General features: G+C 44.3%; 1 protein-coding gene and 1 long non-coding RNA gene across 4 annotated transcripts in view; one reads left to right on the forward strand and one right to left on the reverse strand.

The window, feature by feature from the left end:
• CCDC60 (coiled-coil domain containing 60) overlaps positions 1-23,183 on the forward strand; it is a 205,132-nt gene that overhangs the window by 159,461 nt on the left and 22,488 nt on the right. Inside the window, exons 6-9 of the mRNA XM_028829958.2 lie at positions 872-962; positions 5,853-6,087; positions 18,169-18,253; positions 21,568-21,639. Of these exons, the coding sequence (XP_028685791.2) occupies positions 872-962; positions 5,853-6,087; positions 18,169-18,253; positions 21,568-21,639 (483 nt within the window). The remainder of the gene's footprint in view (positions 1-871; positions 963-5,852; positions 6,088-18,168; positions 18,254-21,567; positions 21,640-23,183) is intronic.
• The window catches only part of LOC107001043 (uncharacterized), a 202,781-nt gene that overhangs the window by 96,814 nt on the left and 82,784 nt on the right, over positions 1-23,183 (reverse strand). The gene's annotated exons all lie outside the window — the stretch shown is intronic.

Consider the following 23,183-nt stretch of genomic DNA (forward strand, 5'->3'; position numbering starts at 1 on the left):
TTACAGGTGTGTCACCAACAGAACTTACTGGGCTTCAGTCTCCTATCCAGAAAATTCCCAACCCATGAGAGGAGGATCCGGGTTTTGTGCAGCCTGAAGCTTATTTAACGGGGGAGAGGGCACTTTAAGAAAAAAAAAAAATACAAAATTACAATACAAAATCAGGTACAGGATCCTGGAAGAGGAACCCACACAAGTGAGGAGCCCTGAAGCTTTCGCTTCATTCATTTCACTGTAAGTAAGTGACTTAAACTCCCTTAGTTTGTTTTCTCATCTGAAAATGGGATGACAATGACTACATCACAGGGTTATAGTGATTGAGATGATACAGCGAAAAGGCACAGAAAGGTGTTGCACATAGCATCGTAGAGAACTTTTGCCCAGTCAACCTCCAATCAGTGATTTTCATTGTGCAATCCACCCCCATCAACCCCACCCTCAGTCCCACCCAGTAATATTCTCTGTGTGTCTCTCAGAAATGTCTCTGATGGTGGACCCCTTGGGCAACAGAAAAAGCAAAGATGCAGAAATGAACATGCTTTTCAATTCACACCCTAGGAGTACTGCAGACCTGCCCAGGATTCTATGAGAGGACCAAGGCTAAAATACAAATAGATGCAAAAAACACGCAAATATATACCACCTCCCTCCTCCACCCAGTAAGCAAAAGTCTCTCCAAACCTCGATTTCACTCAAAAGAGCCAGCTATGGAGAACTATCCCTCCCATTTCTTCACAAGTACAGGAGTGGGGGCGGAAATCCTAACAGAGCCCAGCTACCATTCCTCCTCTATTTATTGCATTTCTTAAAAGAACGTGTAATAAACCGAGGCTCTGGAAACGGAAAACTCATTAAGCTGTTTCTCACTCAGGGACCCGGGTGGAAGCAAGAGCACCATTAAAAAAATCAATAAGGACAAGTCCATGGGACAGAAATGGGAGCATTTCGTCACAGCGCCAAAGGTAACCAACCACACGCCACGCAACCCTTTGGCTCCTAGGTCCCAGCTTGTGTTGAGGAGTATTTTTGTCAGTCTTTTCTCTGATGGGAATTTTTTTTTCTAGTTGGTTCTCGGAGTGAAGGGAAGTCAGAGCCACATGCTGTTGGATGGTTTTCGTAAATTTAATTAAAACAGTTATCTGGGGATTGTAGGAGAAATGACATTTGGCTGGACACTACATAATGGGGACAGGAGGGGGTGCTAAGCAACTGCTTAACAAGATGTCACCAGAAGGAAATGGACTCACCTCACTCTATCTTCTAAATCAATAACAGTCATTTCTCTCTCCTTCTCCCTCCCTCCCTTCCTCCCTTCCTTCCTCTCTCTCTCTCCTCTTTAACCCAGTCAGAAAATAAAACCCAGGCACACTAGCTCATGCTTGTAATCCCAAAGGATTGGGAGGCCAAGGCAGGAGGATCAGTTGAGCCCAGGAGTTTGAGACCAGCCCGGGCAACATAGCAAGATCCCGTCTTGACAAAAAATTTAAAAATTAGCTGGGCATAGTGGTGTGCACCTGTAGTCCCAGGTATTAGAGAGGCTGAAGTGGGAGGATCATGTAAGCCCAGGAATTGGAGGCTGCAGTGAGCTATGATCCCACCACTGCACTCCAGCCTCCCACCTGGGCAAGAGAGTGAGATCCTATCTCTAAGAAAAAGAAAAGACAACGTGAGTGATTCAACAGACAAGATTTTCTACAAACTAGAACATGCAGTTATTAAGAGGACACCAAGATACAGATTCTTTTTACCCAAAGGTATTCCTAACCCAGGACCTCCCAAACTCATCTACTCAATAAACAAGCCTAATAATAATAATAATAATAATAATGGCAAAAGGTAGGTAAAGGTAATAGAGCACACAACTAGAGTGTTTGCTGAACCTATCCCCTAACCCATGAAATGGATATAATGTGCTTTCCTGCCTACCTCACAACTTTAGTGAATAACCTCAGGAAATAAATATAAGGCAAACTCACCTTGAAAACGTGAGAATGCTTAGCATTCCTGTGGTTCTGTAAATTTTAGAGGCCACTGTTCAACATAATTGTAAATGGGCTAAGTTCTGTGCTAAGGAAGCTTCTGTAGGTATATTATCCAGTTGTGCCCTCTTAATAACCCTATGGGGCACTATTCTTACCCCCAGGTGAGAAAGGAGGAATTTGGGGTCTCAGAGAGGTTAAGTGACTTACATAAGGTTACCCAGCTGGGTAATGGCAGAGCCAGAAGTTAATTCTGGGTCTGTTTATTAAACATAGTTTATTAAACATATAAACATCAATATGTTTATTAAACATATAAACATCCAATGCCTGTTCTCCCTGACCCCATGATTACAGTTGCCCCTCATGAAGAATTTCACCATTTTCTTACGCTTTCATCGGCGTGCTCCTAGATTTAAGAAGAGCCTTGGTTTTTATGGCAGAAAGTTGCTATGGAGATGTGGTGTGCATCCATCTTCAGAAATGCACAGAAAAAGCAGCGGGAGCTACAAACCTTTTAAAAAAATCCTTCAGGGATATCCACCACTAAAATTGCAGGAGGGGAAGGGGAGAATGAATAGCTGTGCTTGAACTCTTGCAAAACGGAATTCAAGTTTGTGGATCAAACCCTGGGCTGCAGCACGTTCCACTCTGGGCATGGGGGAGCACTCAATTAGGCTGCAGGAGACCTGGCTCAGCCATGGTGACTCAGTTCACTGTGTGACCTCAGACAAGTCCTTTCCCCTCTACTGGGCCTCAGTAAAATGAGGACTTTGAAAGAGGGAATCCAACCAGCTCCCACAATACTCTTCTTTTCCCCTGACATTCTTCTGTATGTGTAGGCAGCGTTCATAGCGGCCAGGCAAATTGTGTTATTAATAAAATAAAAAATAAGGCTGAGTGTGATACAGTAGGAAGTGGTGGGGTCTGTGGCAAACTGGAGCACTCCTGCACAGCTAAAAGGAAGAAACTCTGCAGCTGTAGCTCATTTTGCCTTGTGAGAATGGGAGCCCAGAGCTTACCATTTTCAAAAGAAACAAAAAACTTACATTTTTATATAAAAGTCTCCCAGTTTGTAAAATCCTGGGTAGCTAAACATGTCTCCCCATGAGCCACCAGTCTGCAACCCCTACTTCATAGAAAGTATAAGGAATCTTTCAGGAAATTCGTTTCCTCCATTGCCAAAAATCAATCCCTACTGAGATGGAACATAGCAACTGGTTAACACCACTGCTGAGTGAAATATAAAAAATAGAGAAGCAGCATTTAGGGATTTAAGTCGATTCAGAGAGGTTCAGTTCAATAAAAGGCAAGCAAGTGCCTGTCACATCTTCCCCCTACGTTTTATTTTTCTGCCACTTTCAATTAATCACAAGTGTTAGCCCTTAACTTTGGATTTCCTGGCTAGGGTGGTTAATTAAATTTTAATTAATGGCAACTCTGGGAGCATAAGATGAAATCCTAGCTCAAGGAAGATACGCACAGAATCCTGGTAGGGAAGGCTTTTCTGAGATTGTCCCAGGCTATCCCCTAAGTTTTATAAATGAGGAAACTGAGGCATGGCAGAGTGACGTAGTAAAGGCCCCCCTCCCCGAGGTCCCCTGACTCTGACTCCAGTGCTCACTGCAAGATTCAAAGCTACCCCATGCCACCATCTGTCCACCCTTCAAAAATTACATTGATCTTACTAGGCACAGTGGCTTACAACTATAATCCCAGCACTTTGGGAGACCAAGGTGGACAGATTGCTTGAGCTCAGGAGTTCAAGACCAGCCCAGGCAACATGGTGAAACTCCATCTCTACCAAAAAATAACAACAACAACAACAACAAAAATTGGCCGATCATGGTGGTGGGTACCTGTAATACCACCTACTTGGGAGGCTGAGGCAAGAGAATAGCTCAAACCTGGGAGGCAGAGGTTGCAGTGAGCCAAGATTGTACCACTGCACTCCAGCCTGGGCAACAGAGTGAGATCCTGTCAAATAAAAATAAAGATAAAAATTAAAAAATGACGTTGATCTGAAGAGCCTAGTTTCTAGAGTCAGGAATTCATATTGTTCTAGATAAAATGGAAAGAGGCAATTTCTATATGATTCATCCCTGAGCTCTGATATCATCTCTCCCCGGAGTGATAAAGGGTAGAGGGGCCTTCTGTCAGTCCTGGCAAGCTCTTGACCAATTGCAGTGTCAGGACAACGGGAGCATTGTACCAAGCTCCTAATTTATCAAAGGAGAGGACATGCCTGCTTTGGGTACTTGGCTTTTCTTGATCAGTCATTTTGTAACTTGCATGGCCTCTTGAAGATCTGGTTAAATCCAGTTCAAATTCCATTTCTCCAGTCTATCATATTCTGAAGCATTCTGTCATTTATATAGAATTTCACTGAAGATTTGAGAGAGATGAGGCAGGCACAAGGAGAGATCAAATCTTAAAGCCCACAGTTTCTCCCTCCTCTTCCCCAACCTTCTCCCTCTCCTGTGCAACCAAGAAATCCCTCCCCTCTTCTAGTGCAAGAAGGTTCCACTCATATTCAGTGCCCTACAAGGTAGCCATTCGAAATATTGCTTCTGATCACATACAGTGGACTCCCTGAAATGAATTCTGCTGAATACAATTTTCTCCACCCTGTGCAATGTATATTAAATGTTGGTGTGGTCTTCAGTGCTGTCTCTTCTCCCTATCACCTTTCCCAGGGTATCAAACGCTATGAGTTTCATCTAAAGAAAACACCAGTCTACCCAACAAGAGCTTTCATTTTAAATGTGCTCAAATAAAATTATTTCTATTAACTGAATATAAACTACAGCCCACTCTGTGTTGAGCTCTTTCTCTGGGGCATCTGAGGGCCTGTTCGTCCCCTGTGTAAACCTGGCATTTTAAATGTCATAAAGAATCATTAGCATGGGATAAAGGGCATTTTCGATGCCACTGAAAAAAACTTTTGCAGTATTTTGAAGCCAGGCATAGTAATGAGCTTTGGCATTAACCTGACTTGCGTCTGAATTCTGGTTCTGCTATTTTCTTGCTGTGACCTTGAGGAGGTTAGGAAGCCTCGCTGAAACTTGGATGAGTTATATGAGGACATAACCCCAAACAGTGCATTCTGAAGTGACACCAATCTCGCAGGAAGGTACACACAGACACACACACACAGAGTATGTGTGTACTCTTTCTTACTCTTTTCCTTCTAAAAATCCACAGGACTTTCCCTACCTACCTCTCAGTCCCTTCCAGAACTTATCATCCAATTCTCCTAGCCCACTACCACCATGGCTCCTCCCCAAAGAATGCCACTGCACCAGACAAATCTGCTTCCTCCCACTCACTTCCTAAATGTCAGGCCTAGAATTTCCCTATTCTGTATTCTTTAGAAAACCTCCATGATTACAAATCATTCTTTGAGGCCCAGGTGTCAACTTGGGAGCCAGGAAGTATATATATGGAATCTGGAGCCAAAACCAAGATTAGTTGAAAAATTAGACCCATCCTCATATACAGTTTGAAAATCAACTCCAATCGTTATTACAAAAGTCAAAACCTGTTCTGGGCATTGACATCATCACGGCAAACACGTGTGGCTTCCTACGGTGACCTCTTGGGCAACCATGAGCTCGTTCAATAGAATACATTCCACCACATTTGCTTCAAATAATACATGTTTTAAAATTATCTCGATTTGCGACAAAAGGTCACTCCAGATCCAGAATATATCTCACGGTGTTTGGAAAGAGCCAGAAGGAATTCACAGTCAGACCCAGGCTTTGCTTTTGTCTGCTGTCCCTCCCCACCTCTCTCCTTCCCTCCCTTCTTTCTTTCTTCCATCTTTTTCCCCTTCCTTCCTGAAACCTCTCTTTCTTCTCTTTCCTTTAGACCAAGAAATTCAAAATTCCTACAATGCGAGTCACCAACCGCAAACCAAGCCGGCGAGGCTCCACACTCAGTCTGAGTCGGGCCAGTGGGGGGTCCTCTCCCCAGAGCAGCATGATCTCTGTGAACCCTGGCTCAGATGAGCCCCCGAGTGTGAATACGCAGGTAACCAGCAGCAAGGATATTGAGGACAATGAGTCATCTTCAACCAAGCCAGATGAAGAACCTCTGTCTATGAGTAAGTCCTACCTGAGATCTGACTCATCTACCCTGACCCTTTGCCTTTAAGCCAGACATCAAGAAACCCTCTTGCCTCAAGTCCCCCTCCAGTCATTTAAAGGTGACATGGGATCCCCCATCCTTGTTCAATTTCCTTGGACCTCTTTGTTTTCCCCAGTGGAGATCAGAAATATACTCCATAACTTGGGTTGCCCTGAGCCATTTCTCCTACAGAGACAGCCTGTGGTCACCAACTGCCCTTTTCTAATTTTAAAAATATTTTTATTTAGGCCAGGCACAGTGGCTCACGCCTGTAATCCCAGCACTTTGGGAAACCGAGGCAGGCAGATCATTTGAGGTCAGGAGTTTGAGACCAGCCTGGCCAACATGGTGAAACCCTGACTCTACTGCAAATACAAAAAGCAGCTGGGCATGGTGGCACACACTGGTAATCCAAGCTACTTGTGAGGCTGAGACAGGAGAATCGCTTGAACCTGGGAAGCAGAGGTTGCAGTGAGCCGAGATCATGCCACTGCACTCCAGCCTGGGCCACAGAGGAAGACTCCATCTCAAAACATTTTTTTTTAAATTTGGCCCAATTTATACAGAACATTATCATTTCAATGTGTAACCAATGTAAAAATTATTAACGAGATATTTTATATCCTCTTTTATACTAAGTCTTTGAAATTCAGTGTCTACTTTTTTAAACAGCCTTATTATTGAGATATAATTTACATACCATAAAATTTGCTTATTTTAAATGTGCAATTCAGTGATATTTAGTAAACTTGGAGTTGTGTAACCATCACCACAATCTAATTTCAGAACATTTCCAACCACCCGAAAGAAAAGCTTCTGCCCTTCTTACCCAGAGCCCCCAGGCAACCACAAACCTGCTTTCTGTCTCTACTGATTTGTCTTTCTGAACATTTTATAGATGGAAGTTGTATTGCTCTGTGATCTACACCCTGAAAAAGCCTTTTCAGTGGCTCAAAATTTGAGAGAGGCAAGTCCCTTAAAAAATATCCAATTAGGCCAGGCATGGTGGCTCATGTCTGTAATCCCAGATATTTGGGTGGTGGAGGTGGGCAGATCACTTGAGTTCAGGAATCTGAGATCAGCTTGGGCAACATGGTGAAACCTCTCCAAAAAAAAAAAAAAAAAAACAATTAGCCATGCATGGTGACATGTGCCTGTGGTTCCAGCTACTCAGGAGGCTGAGGTGGGAGGACAGCTTGAGCCTAGGAGGTAGAGGATTGAGGTGAGAAAATAGCTTGAGCCTAGGAGGTAGAGGCTACCGTGAGCTGTGATTTGCTTCTTCACTCCAGCCTGGGTAACAGGGCGAGACCCTGTCTCAAAAAGAGAAAAGAAAAAAAAAAGAAGAGAAGAAGGGAAGGGGGAAGGAGGAAGGGAAGGAAAAAAAAAAGGAAAATTCATTGAAATCTATGAGCCCTCACCCAAGGAAAAAATTCAAACATACACATATATACAATTTTGCACAATATTTTGAGTGGGGTGCTGTGGACCTCTACTAGACAGAATCGTGACTGGATTCCATAAGTCACATAAAACATTCATTTTCAGAACTTTCTGGCTTGAGCTTGTATAGTAAAAGGAGATAGGAAAAGCAAGAGAAGGATCCAGAAGGATTCATACAGAAAGATGGAGAAGGTAGAAAGAAGAGAGGGTAAGACAAGGACATGAAGGAGGAATGGACCACCACAAAATTCTTGACTCTGATGCATGGGACATCTTCCTGCTTTCTCCCCATCTGCTGTGTCCCCTCAGTGGTGTCCAGCTGAACCTGCCTGTTTGGCCAGTGTTCTCTTTTTTTTTTTTTTTTTTGAGACAGAGTCTTGCTCTGCCACCCGGGCTGGAGTGCAGTGGCTGGATCTCAGCTCACTGCAAGCTCTGCCTCCCGGGTTTACGCCATTCTCCTGCCTCAGTCTCCCAAGTGGCTGGGACTACAGGCGCCCGCCACATCGCCCGGCTAGTTTTTTGTATTTTTTTAGTAGAGACGGGGTTTCACTGTGTTAGCCAGGATGGTCTCGATCTCCTGACCTCGTGATCCACCCGTCTCGGCCTCCCAAAGTGCTGGGATTACAGGCTTGAGCCACCGCACCCAGCCTCGGCCAGTGTTCTCTATCACACCATCTGGAATGCCTGTGGCAGCCGAGGCCAGGCTGAGTGACAAGGATTGGGCGTCGCATAGATTCAAGGAGGCGAAAAAGGAGGTCAAGGCAGACCAAGAATCTGTGTGGGGCCCTGATGGTCAAAGATGGAAGTGAGCAGAAGTGCAAAAGTCCACTGGGTGGTCAGGGTTCAGAGTAATGACTGCCGATGGGAAAAGTCCCCACCGCCCCTGCCTGTTAACAGGGGGCTGGGAAAGGTCCCAAGCCCCAAAAAGCTGTTTTCTGAACAGAAGAAGTAGTATCTGAGATAGGAAGAAACTAAGATAGACCATCAGCAGATATGTGATTCTTATATATTTCTTTTCTGTCTCTCTTCTCTGTTTTAGAGACAGGGTCTCACTCTGTTGCCCAGGCTGGAATGCAGTGGCACAGTCATGGCTCACTGCAGCCTCAAACTCCTGCGCTCAAACAACCCTCGCACCTCAGCTTCCTGTCCACTTATGGATTTCTTGATTCTTCTTTCATTTAACACATACTTTTTGAGCACCTACTGTGTGCCCAAAACTGAGTTACTTGAGTACCCGCCCTTCCCAAGCTTACGTTTTAGAAGAGACAAATGATAAATAAGAAATCCATAGGCTGGGTGCAGTGGCTCATGCCTGTAACTCCAATATTTTGGGAGGCCAAGGCAGGAGGATGGCTTGAGTCCAGGAATTTGAGACCAGTCTGGGCAAAATAGTGAGACCTCATCTCTACATTAAACATTTTAAAAATTAGCCAGGCATGGTGGCACATGCCTGTAGTCCTAGCTACTTGGGAGGCTGAGATAGGGGGATCACTTGAGTCTAGGATTTCAAGATTGCAGTGAACTATGGTTGTACCACTGCACTCCAGCCTGGACAACAGAGTGAGACCATGTTTATAAAAATAAATAAAGTAATAAAAAAGAAAGTCATGGCATGGCATGGTGGCTCACGCCTATAATCCCAGCACTTTGGGAGTCTGAGGAGGGCGTATCACAAGGTCGAGAGATCGAGACCATCCTGGCCAACATGGTGAAACCCCGTCTCTACTAAAAATGCAAAAATTAGCTGGGCGTGGTGGCGTGCGCCTGTAGTCCCAGCTACTCAGGAGGCTGAGGCAGGAGAATGGCTTGAACCCGGGAGGCAGAGGTTGTAGTGAGCTGAAATCACACCACTGCATTCCAGCCTGGCAACAGAGCAAGACTCCATCTCAAAAAAAAAAAAAAAAAAAAAGAGCGAGAGAGAGAGAGAGAGAAAGAAAGTTGTAACTAGCAAGGCAATTGCATATAATATGAGGTCGGAAGAGAAACAACAGGATGCTGGGATAGAGAGAGACTATTGGTGGGTGTGAATCTAAATTAGCAAGGGTAATCAAGGAAGACTCTCTCAGGTCTGATGTTTGAACTGAGACGTGAAAACCTGAAGACCTGAAGCTGGGGAGGAAGGCAGGGGCCAGAGCATGCAGGGCGTTTGTGGAGCAAGTAAGACTTTAGAATTATTCCAGGTGCAAGAGGGAGTATCTGGAAAGTTTTCAGTACAGGAGAGACTAGACCTGATTTACTTTTCCAAGGTGTTTGTGTGGTTATTGGTGTTATATCCATGGCTTCATTTTTTTTTTTTTCAACTCTAAAAGCTTTGCTCTTAGATAAGAAGAGTAGAGCCATAGCCCAACTTCAAGGGCCTGCCCCAGTCCCAGAGCTTGCACATGGTTCTCCTGGGACAAACAGAACACTAGCGCTGGTGGCAGAAGGGAGCAGCAGAGGAATGAGACTTTGCAGTGAGGGGAGGGGTAAATGGAGCATCTCTCTAGGCACCTGCAACACCGAAGGCCTGTCAGGCCTGTCCCCAGTGGCCACTTTCCCCTCACATCCAATCATTCACCTGCTCTGATCAGTGCTGTCTCCTAAAACTCCCGCAAACCCTACCCTCTTCAAACCTTTTGCTTTTGTCTTGAAGATAGAAAACTAGGGGCACATACGGAGATCCTGACACTTATGTTTTGTTTAGCATACACAAAAATTTGTGTTTTTTTGAAAAGTAGCTGTGACTTTTAAAGATTAAGATATTTTACCTAAAACTTCTACATTTTACAAACAAAACACTCTTGGCCAGATATGGCAGCTCACGCTCATAATCCTGGCACTTTGAGAGGCCAAAGCAGGAGGACCACTTGAGGCCAGGAGTTAGAGATTAGCCTGGCTGACATAGCCAGACCCCATCTCTACAAATAAAATAAATTACTCCCTGTGGTAACAGTGGGCCTGCAATCCTGAATGACAACAATCAACTGGAGCTTGGTCCCTTCAAGTGAGGTTTGTGTTCTCCAGTTTTCCACAGTCTTCATCACTCCCTATTGCCCCACTCATTGCTCTGGTTGGCTGAGTGTGTGACCATTTATTAACACATTTGCCCTATTGTTTTCTTTAGAATGATGATGATGATGATGATGATAAAACTATAACTCACACTTAAAAGTATTTTTGTATCAGCTCCTTTATATGTACATTAATTCATTTAATCCTCACAAGAACTTCTTTATGCCTGCTCTGCTGATGAGAACATTGGGGCACAGAGAGGTTAAGTTATTTGCCCCAAGTCACACAGCTAGTAAGTGATGAAGGCAGAATTTGAACCCAAGAAATCTGGCCCTCAAGTCAAATTTGATTGCTCTGCTTTACCCAAGTCTTCAGGAAAAAATTAAAAATAAAAGATGGACCAAGAGAGCAAACTGATTTTTTTTACATCAACTTGTGTCACTCATTTTTGGTATCTGGCCCCTGAAGGCCACCTGAGTTTTGGACCTCTGGTCTAGGGTCTCTTCACTTCTCACCTAGAAAACAGCAACAGCCTCCTAACTAGTTTCCCTGCTTCTTGTCCTGCCTTTACCCACTTATTTTTCTCCATGTTGAGACAGAAGGGACTTTCTAAATGAAAAATCTGATATAGTTCTCTCTAGCTCAACATCTTTCAATGACTCTGCCTTTTCTCTAATACATTACCTCTGATCTTGCCCCAGGCTGCCCAGGTCAGCTCTTGCTAGTTCACACCTTAAGTGGGGCACTCCAACCTCATCAAAACACTTTCTTCTTTTTAAACAATGCACACTCTTGTATGACTTTCTCTACTTGAAATGCCTGTTCATCCTTGACCCTTCAGTCTGGTGGACTCCTGCTGAAACTTCAAGACCCAGCTCAAATGTTCCCTCCTCTGTAAAGTCTTCTCTGACTCACCCAGGTTTCCTTTTAGCTTGTCTCTTAGTAGTTAGTGTTTGCTTTTATTGAATTATTAATTTTAACTTAAAATGCATCTCACTGTATCCAGTAGGAACTTCTTATGGCTCAATACAGAGACCTAAAAAACAGTGGGTTAAAAAAGATAAAAGCAGCCGGGCACGGTGGCTCAAGCCTGTAATCCCAGCACTTTGGGAGGCTGAGACGGGCGGATCACAAGGTCAGGAGATCAAGACCATCCTGGCTAACACGGTGAAACCCTGTCTCTACTAAAAAATACAAAAAACTAGCTGGGCGAGGTGGCGGGCGCCTGTGGTCCCAGCTATTCCGGAGGCTGAGGCAGGAGAATGGCGTAAACCCGGGAGGTGGAGCTTGCAGTGAGCTGAGATCCGGCCACTGCAGTCCAGCCTGGGCGACAGAGCCAGACTCAGTCTCAAAAAAAAAAAAAAAAAAAAAAAAGATAAAAGCTTATTTTTTGTACAGGTTAAAGAAAATCAGTCCAGGGCTGGTAAGGTGGCTTCGACAGATCATCAGGGATCCCACTTTCCCTGCTTTCTTCGGTGTCATCCTTAATATCACTTCATAAGCCACCATGGCTGCCAGAACTCCAGCCATCACACTCACATTCTAGGGTGGAAGAAAAAGGAAGTAAGCAAAGTACGAAAGTGTCCATTCCCAGCGGAGTTTAGGCAATCCACTCAGGAGCCCCATACCACACTTCTACCAAAATCTCATTGCCCAGACCTTAGTCACAGGGCCATGCCCAGCTGCAAAGGATGCTGAAAAAAATGAGCTAGCAAATGCTTCCCCTTATACGCATAGAAAGAATCACAGTTCACTTACTAAGAAAGAAGGGGAAAAGGAATGTGAGCTCCCTGCAGGTGTGCAACAGTGACATCTTATTTACCTTTATCCTAGCATGCAGTAGGAACACAAAAATGACTGAAAAAAAATGAATTTCCTCTGGGAGGAAAAGTTTGCTACTTTAGCCTCCCAAACCTTTTCCTCCATTTATACCTTAACCTCCATCCCATTTGTCACAGCCTTGACAAAAGTAGATTAATTTCCCAGCCTCTCTTGCCTTCTAAAACCTCCTGAAATTGATTCTGAATTCATGGGTCCTATTCTGAGAGACACACTATTTGACCAAGGTCTAATTTCCAAGGCTTCTGCATAATGAAGTCTTTGTGGATACAAATCATTGGAGACAGCAGGTTGCAGCCTCTCTGTGGAATGATCCCTTCCCCAAATCAATGGCAGGAAGAATCCCAAAAAACAAAAGCCCAGGCTATTCCTCCTGCTGGTCTTGAAGCTCTGAGCCTTGGAATGATTAGGGAGAAACTCACTTAAATAACAACTCAAAATATGAGTCCTATGCCATCTCATGTTTCCCTTCAAACTAGCCCCATATGACAAAAACCACCTCCTCTATTCCCCCTCCCCAAAAAGAAGAAATGGATTTAGGTATTCAAGGGTGAGATTCTTAGACAGGCTGGGCATGGGAAATGGAGAAAGGAAGTCAGGATTTTTTTCTCTGAGGATATAATTTGACATTTGGTGCTTTAGGAGGGCTGCTTGATGTGCCAGGTAGCTGTGGTCATTTGCTGATATCCATATCCACCCACCCTTAGGCTGGTTTGCTTATGCGTTGGGGGTTGGAGTGGTGGAGCAGTCAGATGTTGCTGCTTGGCTCCAAAGAGAAGGGAAGAAACTAGGAGAACCAATCACAGCTCCCTTGCTAATAGGCTTCTGGACACACTCCAAGGATTCTAGGACCTGTGGCTCTAGGGAAGGTGGGCATGACAAGACAAAAATAAAGGTCAAGTTCAGATTAAATGGAAACATGCCCACAAATTGAGAGCTGGAGTAGAAAATGGCTTAATGCTGACATTTGTCACAGCCTAGATGGCTCCAAAGTCACTAAGGAAAGGCATTCTTTCCTAGCATCCAGTAATTGCGTTAATATGCAAAGCTGGATGTACACAATACACAAACGGTCTTGGGAAGCACTAGGCTTCATGACTCCCTTCCAGGTATGGCTTTTGACACCTGAGCTTGAGTCAACTGCAAGTATCCGCTAAGGAATGAGGTGTCTGCACTAAGGAATGGTATTGTCATTGTTCATCAATATCCAAATCTAACTTGTAGTCCCAAATCCTTCCCTCTATTTCCTCCCTAGTTGTTCACTTTTACGTTTAGCAACTATTGACTGAGACCCCATGTGCTAAGCATGCTGCCAGGTGCTATCAATAAAAAGACAAATAAAATGTGGCCCCTGACATCAAGGAACTCACAGCCTAGAGGGGAAGACCTGCAAGTGAACAGAAAATAGCTATCACATGAAATCAATGCTGTGATGGGGGTCAGAAGGACAGTGTGCTGTAGGAGTCCACAGGTGGGCACCCTACCAGATGCAATGGATGGAGATGGGAAGACAGCATTCTTCCAGAACCCCAGAGGAGGGAGGAAAATGTGATAGATCTATCAAAAGTGCACGAAACCAACATCAGCCACACTGCTCTCTGTTCTGAGATGGTACAAGCCACCAATATTTCCCACAAAGACAGAAAATTAAAATAAAAAATTATTTTATGCAGGGGAGACAGCCATCTAGCATATTTGTTCATTTTGAGATGTAACTAGGTTGCACCACTAAGAATACATGTTTAAGACTCTTCCTTTGGTTGCTCAAGTTCCAGTAGTTGGCTGTCGTAGTTTTCTTCTTAGTTCCTGGAATTATTTAAAAACCATCTCAAAAGTCTCCTCTCTTTTATTTCTTGATATATCTCTGATGTCCAATGGCTCTCTATGTATTTTCTCCTCTTCTCACTCTAAGTCCCTTCTTCCCTCTTCTTGTTCATAAATCTGGGGAGAAATTCTGGAGTAGTTACGGTCTTCAAAGGACAACCTCACACTGTTACATGTCAGCACCGTGGACAGCTATAAACATTCTGAAAAAGCAGTCCCAAAGCTCATGGTTTTGTATCAAAGCAGATTCCATGCTAGGGAATGGAAAGAATTGAGATATCCAGGGATTTGCAAATATGTATCGACATAAGACAGGACTATCTCTATTTCATTTTCCAGCTTTTTGGAGTGTCAGTGTGTTCGTTTCCTGCAGCAGCTGTAAAATTTCTGACAACAGAAACTTTTTGTCTCATAGCTCTGGATACTAAACATCCAACCCAACGTGTCCACAGGGCCATGCATCTTCCAAAATCCATAGGAGAGAATCGTTCCTTGACTTTTCTGGTGGGTGCTGGCAATCCTTGGCATTCCTTGGTTCATAAATGCATCACTTGAATCTAGAGCCCCTGTCATCACATAGCCACCATTTCCCTATGTATCTCTCTTTCCTATTTATAAGGACACTAGTCATTGGATAGAGGGTTCATCCTACTCCAATATGACATCACCTTGACTTAACTACAATCACGTGTCACATAACAATGTTTTGGTCAACAATGGACCACATATACGACAGTAATCCCATAAGATTAGAGTGAAGCTGAAAAATTCCTGTTGCTTAATATATCTTAGCCATCATGATATCATAGCACACTGTTATTCACAGGTCTGTACTGCATATAAAAGTATAACACAATTATGTACAGTACATAGTACTGTACTTGATAATGATAAAATGGCTATGGTACTGGTTTATGTAAGTACTATACTTTATTTTCTATTGTGATTTTAGAGTGTATTCCTTCTGCTTATAAAAAGAAAGTGAATCATAAAACAGCCCTAGGTAGATCCTTCAGGAGATATTCCAGAAGAACGCATTGTTACCATGGGAGATGACAGCTCCACGTGTGTTACTTGTTACCGCCTCTGAAGACCTTATGCAGGACAAGATGTAGAGGTGAAAGACAGTGATATTGATAATCCTGACCCTGTATAGGCCTAGGCTAATGTGTGTGTTTGTGGCTTAGTTTCCCTTTCTTTTCTTTTCTTCTTTTTTTCCCCCCTGAGACGGAGTTTCGCTCATGTTGCCCAGGCTGGAGTGCAGTGGCGCAATCTCAGTTCACTGCAACCTCCACCTCCCGGGTTTAGGTGATTTTCCTGCCTCAGCCTCCCAAGTAGCTGGGATTACAGGCACCTGCCACCACACCTGGCTAATTTTTTTTTTTTTTTTTTTTTTTGTATTTTTAGTAGACAGGGTTTCACCATGTTGGCCAGGCTGATCTTGAACTCCCATCATCAGGTGATCCACCCACCTCGGCCTCCCAAAGTGCTGGGATTACCGGCATGAGCCACCGCATCTGTCCTTAGTTTTTAACAAAAACATTTTAAAAGTAAAAAATTTTTTTAAATAGAAAAATGCTTATAGAATAAGGATATTAAAAACGTTTTTTACAGATATACAATGTGTTTGTGTTTTATGCTAAGTGTTATTACAAAAGAGTCAAGAAGTTTAAAAAATGTAAAGCTTATAAAGTAAAAAAGTACAGTGAGCTAAGTTTAATTTATTATTGAAGAAAGAAAAACATTTTTAGTAAATTTAGTGTAGCCTAAGTGTACAGTGTTTATAAAGTCCACGGTAATGTCCTAGGCCTTCGAATTCACTCACCACACACTCACGGACTCACCTAGAGTAACTTTCAGTCCTAGAAGCTCCATTTATGATAAGTACCCTCTATTGTGTACTATTTTTTATCTCTTATACCCTATTTTGGCTGTACCTTTTCTATGTTATCCCTAGATACACAAATACTTAACGTTGTGTTATAATTGCCTACAGTATTCAGTACAGTAACATGCTGTACAGGTTCGTGGCCTGGGAACAAAAAAGCTGTATATACCAAGTGTATAGTAAGCTATGCCCAGGTGTATAGTAAGCTACACCATCTAGGTTTGTGTGAGTGCACTCTATAATGTTCACACAATGACAAAATCACCTAATGATGCATTTCACAAGATGTGTCCCCATTGTTAAATGACACAACGGTCATTACATCTGCAGTGACCCTATTTCCAAATAAGGTCATCGACTGATGTCCTGGTGATTAGGACTTCAGCATATCTTGGCAGAGAGGGTCGCACATTTCAACCCGTAACAGTCAGGTATGAAGAAATATTTCTACACTATACAAAAATCAACATTATTCTTTTTTCAGAGACAGGGTCTCACTCTGTCATTCACGCTGGAGTGCAGTGGTATGATCTTGGCTCCCTGCAGCCTTGACTTCCCAGGCTCAGGCGATTCTCCCACTTCATCCTCTTGAATAGCTGGGAATACAGGTGCACCCCACCACGCCCAGCTAATATTTTATATTTTTGTTTTAGTAGAGATGGTGGTTTCTCCATGTTGCCCAGGCTGGCCTCGAACTCCTGAACTCAAGCAATCCTCCCACCTTGGCCTCCCAAAGTGCTGAGATTATACGTGTGAGCCACTGCACCCAGTCAAAAGCAATACTAAATATGAAAATAAAAGTTAGGTCAAGGCAAGGAGGAGTGGTGGGAGCTGTGGGGAAATGGAGAACATTCACCTATCTAAAGGCATGTCCAGCATGCAGCAGAAATGGGGGCAGTGCAGTCCCATCTCAGACTCTCTTCTAGGGAAGCTGGAGGTCTCGATTTTCATGTGAAATCTTCCAGGTTGGCATCCGCATGGAATCAAATAAAACACATTTGTAAGCTGAATTCAGCCTGTGGATTGCTGGTTTAAAAATTCAGGCCTGTGGAGACCACAGAGGGTTTTCCTGAGCAAGAGGATTTCTTCTCAGCTTTGGAAACAGTTCTTTCCGGCTGCAGTAGAGTCGAAGGTGGGGAAGGGAAGGGAGATGAAACCGGGGAGAAAAAGAGTAGCTGGGTCCTGGCAGGCCTCACAGGCCGTGCTGAAAGAATTTATTTAAGTTGGGCCGGGCGCGGTGGCTCAAGCCTGTAATCCCAGCACTTTGGGAGGCCGAGACGGGCGGATCACAAGGTCAGGAGATCAAGACCATCCTGGCCAACATGGTGAAACCCCGTCTCTACTAAAAATACAAAAAAAAACTAGCCGGGCGAGGTGGCGGGTGCCTGTAGTCCCAGCTACTCGGGAGGCTGAGTCAGGAGAATGGCGTGAACCCGGGAGGTGGAGCTTGCAGTGAGCTGAGATCCGGCCACTGCACTCCAGCCTGGGGGACAGAGCGAGACTCCGTCTCAAAAAAAAAAAAAAAAAAGAATTTATTTAAGTTTTATTTTTTATTTTATTATTATTGTTATGATTTTGATTCAGAGTCTAACTGTATCACCCAGGCTGGAGTGCAGTGGCACGATCTCAGCTCACTGCAACCTCTGCCTCTCAGGTTCAAGCAATTTTCATGCCTCAGCCCCCCAAGAAGCTGAGATTACAGGCATCCACCACCACGCCCAGCTAATTTTTGTATTTTTTTAGAGGTAGGGTTTCACCATGTTGGCCAGGCTGGTCTTGAACTCCTGGCCTCAAGTGATCTGCCCGCCTTCACCTCTCAAAGTACTGGCATTACAGGCATTAGCCAAAGGTAACACAGAGAGCCACTGACGGGTCTTAAGCAGGGGCATGGCATGGTTAGTTTTGCAACAAGCCCAACACTATGAGCCACCTCTTCTGGACCCCAGTGGAATCCCTCTCCAGATCCCCAACCCTCAGGAGCAGAGGTGACCCCAGCTTGGGGGCTGCACCCTGTCCTGCACAATCCTGTCTCAGGGGTGGCTTCTGGTCAAGAGTGACCTCTCATATTCTCATCAGATCTGCAGAAGCTCCTGGAGATGGTTCGGGAAGATGCCCGGAGGACAATCACGATAGAAAATGGGATGCAAAGGAAAGCACCCAGGTATGTGCTCTTGACTCCTGGGGCAAATAAAGCTTAGAATAATAGCAATCACATTAACAGCAGTAGTTGCCAGCTGTTGAGCATTTTCTCTGTGACAGGCACTGAGCTGTGTTGTTTATGTGTATCACTTCTCTGAGTTCTTACAATAATCCTACAAGGTAGGTACTATTATCTTTATTTTACAAATCAGGAAATGAGGCCCAGAGAGCCTATGTGACTAGTTCAAGGTCACTCAGCTAGTGAATGATAAGGTCATGACTCTAATCTAGACCTTTCTTACCGGTTTACTTTGGTTTTAGAGACAGGGTCTCGCTCTGTTGCCCAAACTGAAGTGCAGTGGCACAATCATAGCTCACTGCAGCCTCCAACTCCTGGGCTCAAGTGAGCCTCCCAACTCAGCCTCCTAAGTAGCTGGGACTACAGACACACACCATCACACCTGGCTAATTTTTTTTTTTTTTTTAATTTTGCAGACAGGGTTCGCTATACTGCCCAGGCTGGTCTCGAACTCCTGGCTCAAGCAATCCTCCCACCTCGGCCTCCCAAAATGCTGAGATTACAGGTGTGAATCACCATACCTGGCAAATCCAGATATTTCTAATTCCAAAAACCATTCTTCTCTTTGCCACTCAGCCACACTGCCTCTCAGGAATCTTCTGGTTATTCCTTCATCCTTTGAGTGAATACTTATGAACATGTACGGGCTGTGTACTCATTATTATTGTGAGAAGTGTCCATGAAAAGAAAGCTTGAAACTGTGAGAACAAATAATAAGGGCATTTGACCTAGTCTGGGTTGGGGATGGGGATCAGAGAAGTCTCCTCCAAGGAAGAAGCTTTAAGCTGAGATTTGGATGAAGCATGTAAATGAGCCAGCCTGATGAGGCTGGCATGGGTAGGTAGGGAGGTGGGGAAGAGAGTATTATAGTGTGCAAATGTGGTCAAAAGGGACCACAACACCTTCAAGGAACTGGAATGCAGCCAAAAAGGGATGAAACTCAAGGATTCTGGTGTTTATTCTAAGGGCAGCAGGAATCCTTTGAAGTTTCAAGCTGGCAACTGATATGATTGGCTCATAAGGAGGTACTATCAGACCTGAACCTAAGACATCCTCTTTCTGGTGGGAAGCCTCGTCCACTACACTTCTCACCTCTAAAAGCCCCAGAGAGCACACAGCCTAGAGCCGGAGTTCCCTTCCTAAGTGTGGATTCCTTTGAGTAAGCAAATTCCTTTGTGGAAATAAATGAGGCACTAGAAGAGGTTCATCATTGCCTTCATCCCACTGGGATGCCAACTATGACTTATTGGTTATTGTTATTACCATAATTACAGTTCACTGTGCACTTTCACATGCATCACACCTCACCTCTGCTTGCGAACGATGAATTCGCTGGCGGCTGCCTCGACTCTCATTGGGGCTTCTCTGGAAGGTGGCACTTGGAGGCGCTCAGAGGCAACCTTGACCCATAAGGCCCCCACTGCTGTGCCTGATTTATAAGCATTAGAGACAGACAATAATAATGAAGCATCAGCTCAATGAGGTTCCTTCCTTCGTAAGAACTCACAGCACAAGCACTGGCTTTGGAGTCAGACTGACATGGATCCAAAACCTGCGGCCCTTGGACAAGTCATCTAGCCTTTCTCAAAACCTCAGTTTTCTCATCTATAAAATGAGATTGTGTCACATCGAAGCATTGGCTTTGGAACCAGACAAACGAAGGTCAGTCTCCATGGCCATGACTAATTGCCGGGTGATGTTGGGCAAGTTGCTTCACCTCTCTGAGTCTGATTCTCAGTCTGTAAAATGAGGCTCATTAGCAGCCTATCCCTAAGGGTTCTAGTGAGAATTAGATGATATTATCCCTGTAAAACATTACTAATGTTATGGAAATAACATCTACTTCAATGAAACATTTTAAGCATTTAATCAGATAATGCATTTATATAACATACTACCATGTGCCTGGCATAGAGTAAGTATTCAATAAATGGCAGTGAGGTTGGTGGTGGGGATGGTGGTGAGGACGGTTGTTACGTTCATCCCACACATGTTGCCCCACGGAATCTTCTCCTGCTGAGACAGGTACATTCACCATTACCATGACCCCACCTCACAGATGTCAAAGAGCAACAAGCAGTGACTTCCATAAGGTCTTCAAAGACAAAACCACACTAGAACCTGGTTCTCATGAGACCCATCACATGGCCTCTGCTTTCAATTTAATGATAAATAACCATGGTTACAGAGCAAGAATGTGTTGAAGTTTCCCTTCCTCATTAATTCCTCTGGGAAAAAAATCTCCCTAATCTTTTGCTAAGGCAGCAGATATTGAAGCTTCAATACAGAGCTACAGAGAGACGGTTAGGAAAAGCTGCAGATTCTCTTTTGCCCCTCACTTTAGAAGCTGGATTCCTGTCTCACTTGAGATCCCAAATCTGCTCCCATCAAGGCTGATATCGAACTGTGGGGCTTTCAGAAATCCCCACAAGCCAGTATATCCAGCCCCCAGCCTCCAGGCTGGGCTGCCCCCAGTCATCTAAAAATACAGCCTTTCCTTAAAATCTTATAGTAGTGTCCCTGAAGATCAGAAGCAGTTGGGTTACTTGTGAAAAATACAGATTTCTATCCTTCCTCATCCCAGAACCCACTGAATCAGAATATCCAGAGGTAATAAGATATGTGTGTGTGTGTGTGTATGTGTGTGTGTGTGTGTGTGTGTGTGTGTGTGTGTGTATGCAGTGGTATGATCTCGGCTCACTGCAACCTCCGCCTCCCTGGTTCAAGCGATTCTCCTACCTCAGCCTCCCAAGTAGCTGGGATTACAGGCATGCACCACCATGCTCAGCTAATTTTTGTGTTTTTAGTAGAGACGGGGTTTTGCAATGTTGGCCAGGCTGGTCTGGAACTCCTGACCTCAAGTGATCCGCTCGCCTTGGCCTCCCAAAGTGCTGGGATTACAGGCATGAACCACCATACCTGGCCAGTAGCTATATTTTTTTAACAAGCACTTCAGGTGGGCATTATTTCACAGTATTTTCTGTATGGTGGGGAATTTTAGGAGAGGGTGTGTGTGTGTACCTGGGTGTGTGATCTAAATGCACCTTCTGGGGCCCCCGTCCAGGCCAATGATTCAAGTCCCAGAAAACGTGGCCAAGGAATCTGTATTCTTAGCAAACTCTCCAGGTGAGTGCTAGGCTCAGTAGAGGCTGAAGATTCTTGCTCTAGAAAGAGAATTCCCCTCCTCCCACACGTAGTTACTGCACAAAAGCTTCATGAATTCAGCGGCTTGTTAAAGGACTCGTTTTGCCTTGCAGCCTCTTGTCAGTGCTGAAACAAAACAAGAGTAATTCTGCTTATAAGGAAATGCAGACCACCCACAAATCAAGGTAGGAAAGCCTGGAGCCTGCAGCAGGTGCCTTGGAAGGCAGCCCACAGTTACAGGGGCCACTGCAGGGACGCTCCTCCCCAGACCATGGAAAGTGGCACAGGGAAGAGGGAACTTTTTCCTTCTTATGACCTCATTAGAAACAAGCTCCTATACTGCAGGGCCAGCGGTGAGAATTCAGGTATTTCTCCCCAACAATTATATACCATCAAGTTAAAATCTTCTAGTCATGGAGAAGTGAGGTAGGGAGGACGTGGTACAAGACTATGTCTCTTTCTCTTTACTTGGGTAATTTATAATGGGGGAGGTGGAGATCTTCCCCCAATTTATTTGTTCATTTAGAGAATATTCTCTTTTTTTTTTTTTTCAAGATGGAGTCTTGCTCTGTCACCCAGGCTGGAGTGCAGTGGTGTGATCTCGGCTGACTGCAATCTCCACCTCCTGGGTTCAAGTGATTCTCCTTCCTCAGCCTCCCGAGTAGCTGGGATTACAGGCACGCACCACTATGCCCTGCTAATTTTGTATTTTTAGTAGAGAGGGGTTTCACCATGTTGGCCAGGCTGGTCTTGAGCTCCTGACCTCAAGTGATCTGCCTCCCTCAGCCTCCTAAAGTGCTGGAATTACAGGCATGAGCCCTACCCATTTAGAGAACATTCTTAGATTCCCCATCTGTGCCAGTAACTGTGCTAGGTTTGGGGGATTCAGCAGCAAATGAAACAAACACAAACAAACCCAGCCTGCCCTCGTGGATCTCTGTGTCTGGGCTGGGGTTATAACCTTTTATGCCATAGACTCCTTGGAAGTCTGAGAAAACCTATGGACTCCTTTAAGAAAGATGTTTTTAAATGCATACTATACATTACAAAAGATCACTAAGAAATTTATAGTAATCTAGATTGCTATATTACAATCAAATTTGGAATATGGTAATCTATGTGTGTCTTTCACAATGCATTATATAACAAAACTCAACTCCTGTAATTTTGGATCAGTGTTGAGTATAAATGATTTTTCAAACTATCTCTCACAATTGTAATGTGATAGGCAAATACCTGCAATTTCCATTTTGGTTGAAGGTTAGTTCAACTAAAGATGCAACTTTTTTCCCATCTGCATTCATGGACCCCTTGAATTCTACCCAGGCTTAATAACTGCTGATCTAATGGGAGAGTCAAACATTTCTCAGAAAATCCTACAGCTAGCCATAACATCATGACTGTGAAGTGTTCTGAAAAAGAAGTAGGGGTACTGGGTGCTAACCAACACTGAGTCCGATGTTTAAGCTGAGAACTTAAGGACAAAGGAGAATTGACTAGACTAGGAGGTGGAAAAGGTGGGAATGCTGTTCCAAGCAGGGGCAATAGCATGTGCAAAGGTCCTGGGGCGGGAGGAAGCTCAGGAGCACCAAGCAAAGACCAGTGCAGCTTAAACTCAAAGAGGGCCAGGTGGGGGGCGCAGAGTGAGACAGGCAGAAGCGTCTTTTGCTGCTTATTTCTGTCTCTTGCTTATCACTAATAACACCACCTTCCTTACCTCCCACCTCCT

This window comes from Macaca mulatta, chromosome 11 (genome assembly GCF_049350105.2).
Source record: "Macaca mulatta isolate MMU2019108-1 chromosome 11, T2T-MMU8v2.0, whole genome shotgun sequence".
NCBI lineage: Eukaryota > Metazoa > Chordata > Mammalia > Primates > Cercopithecidae > Macaca > Macaca mulatta.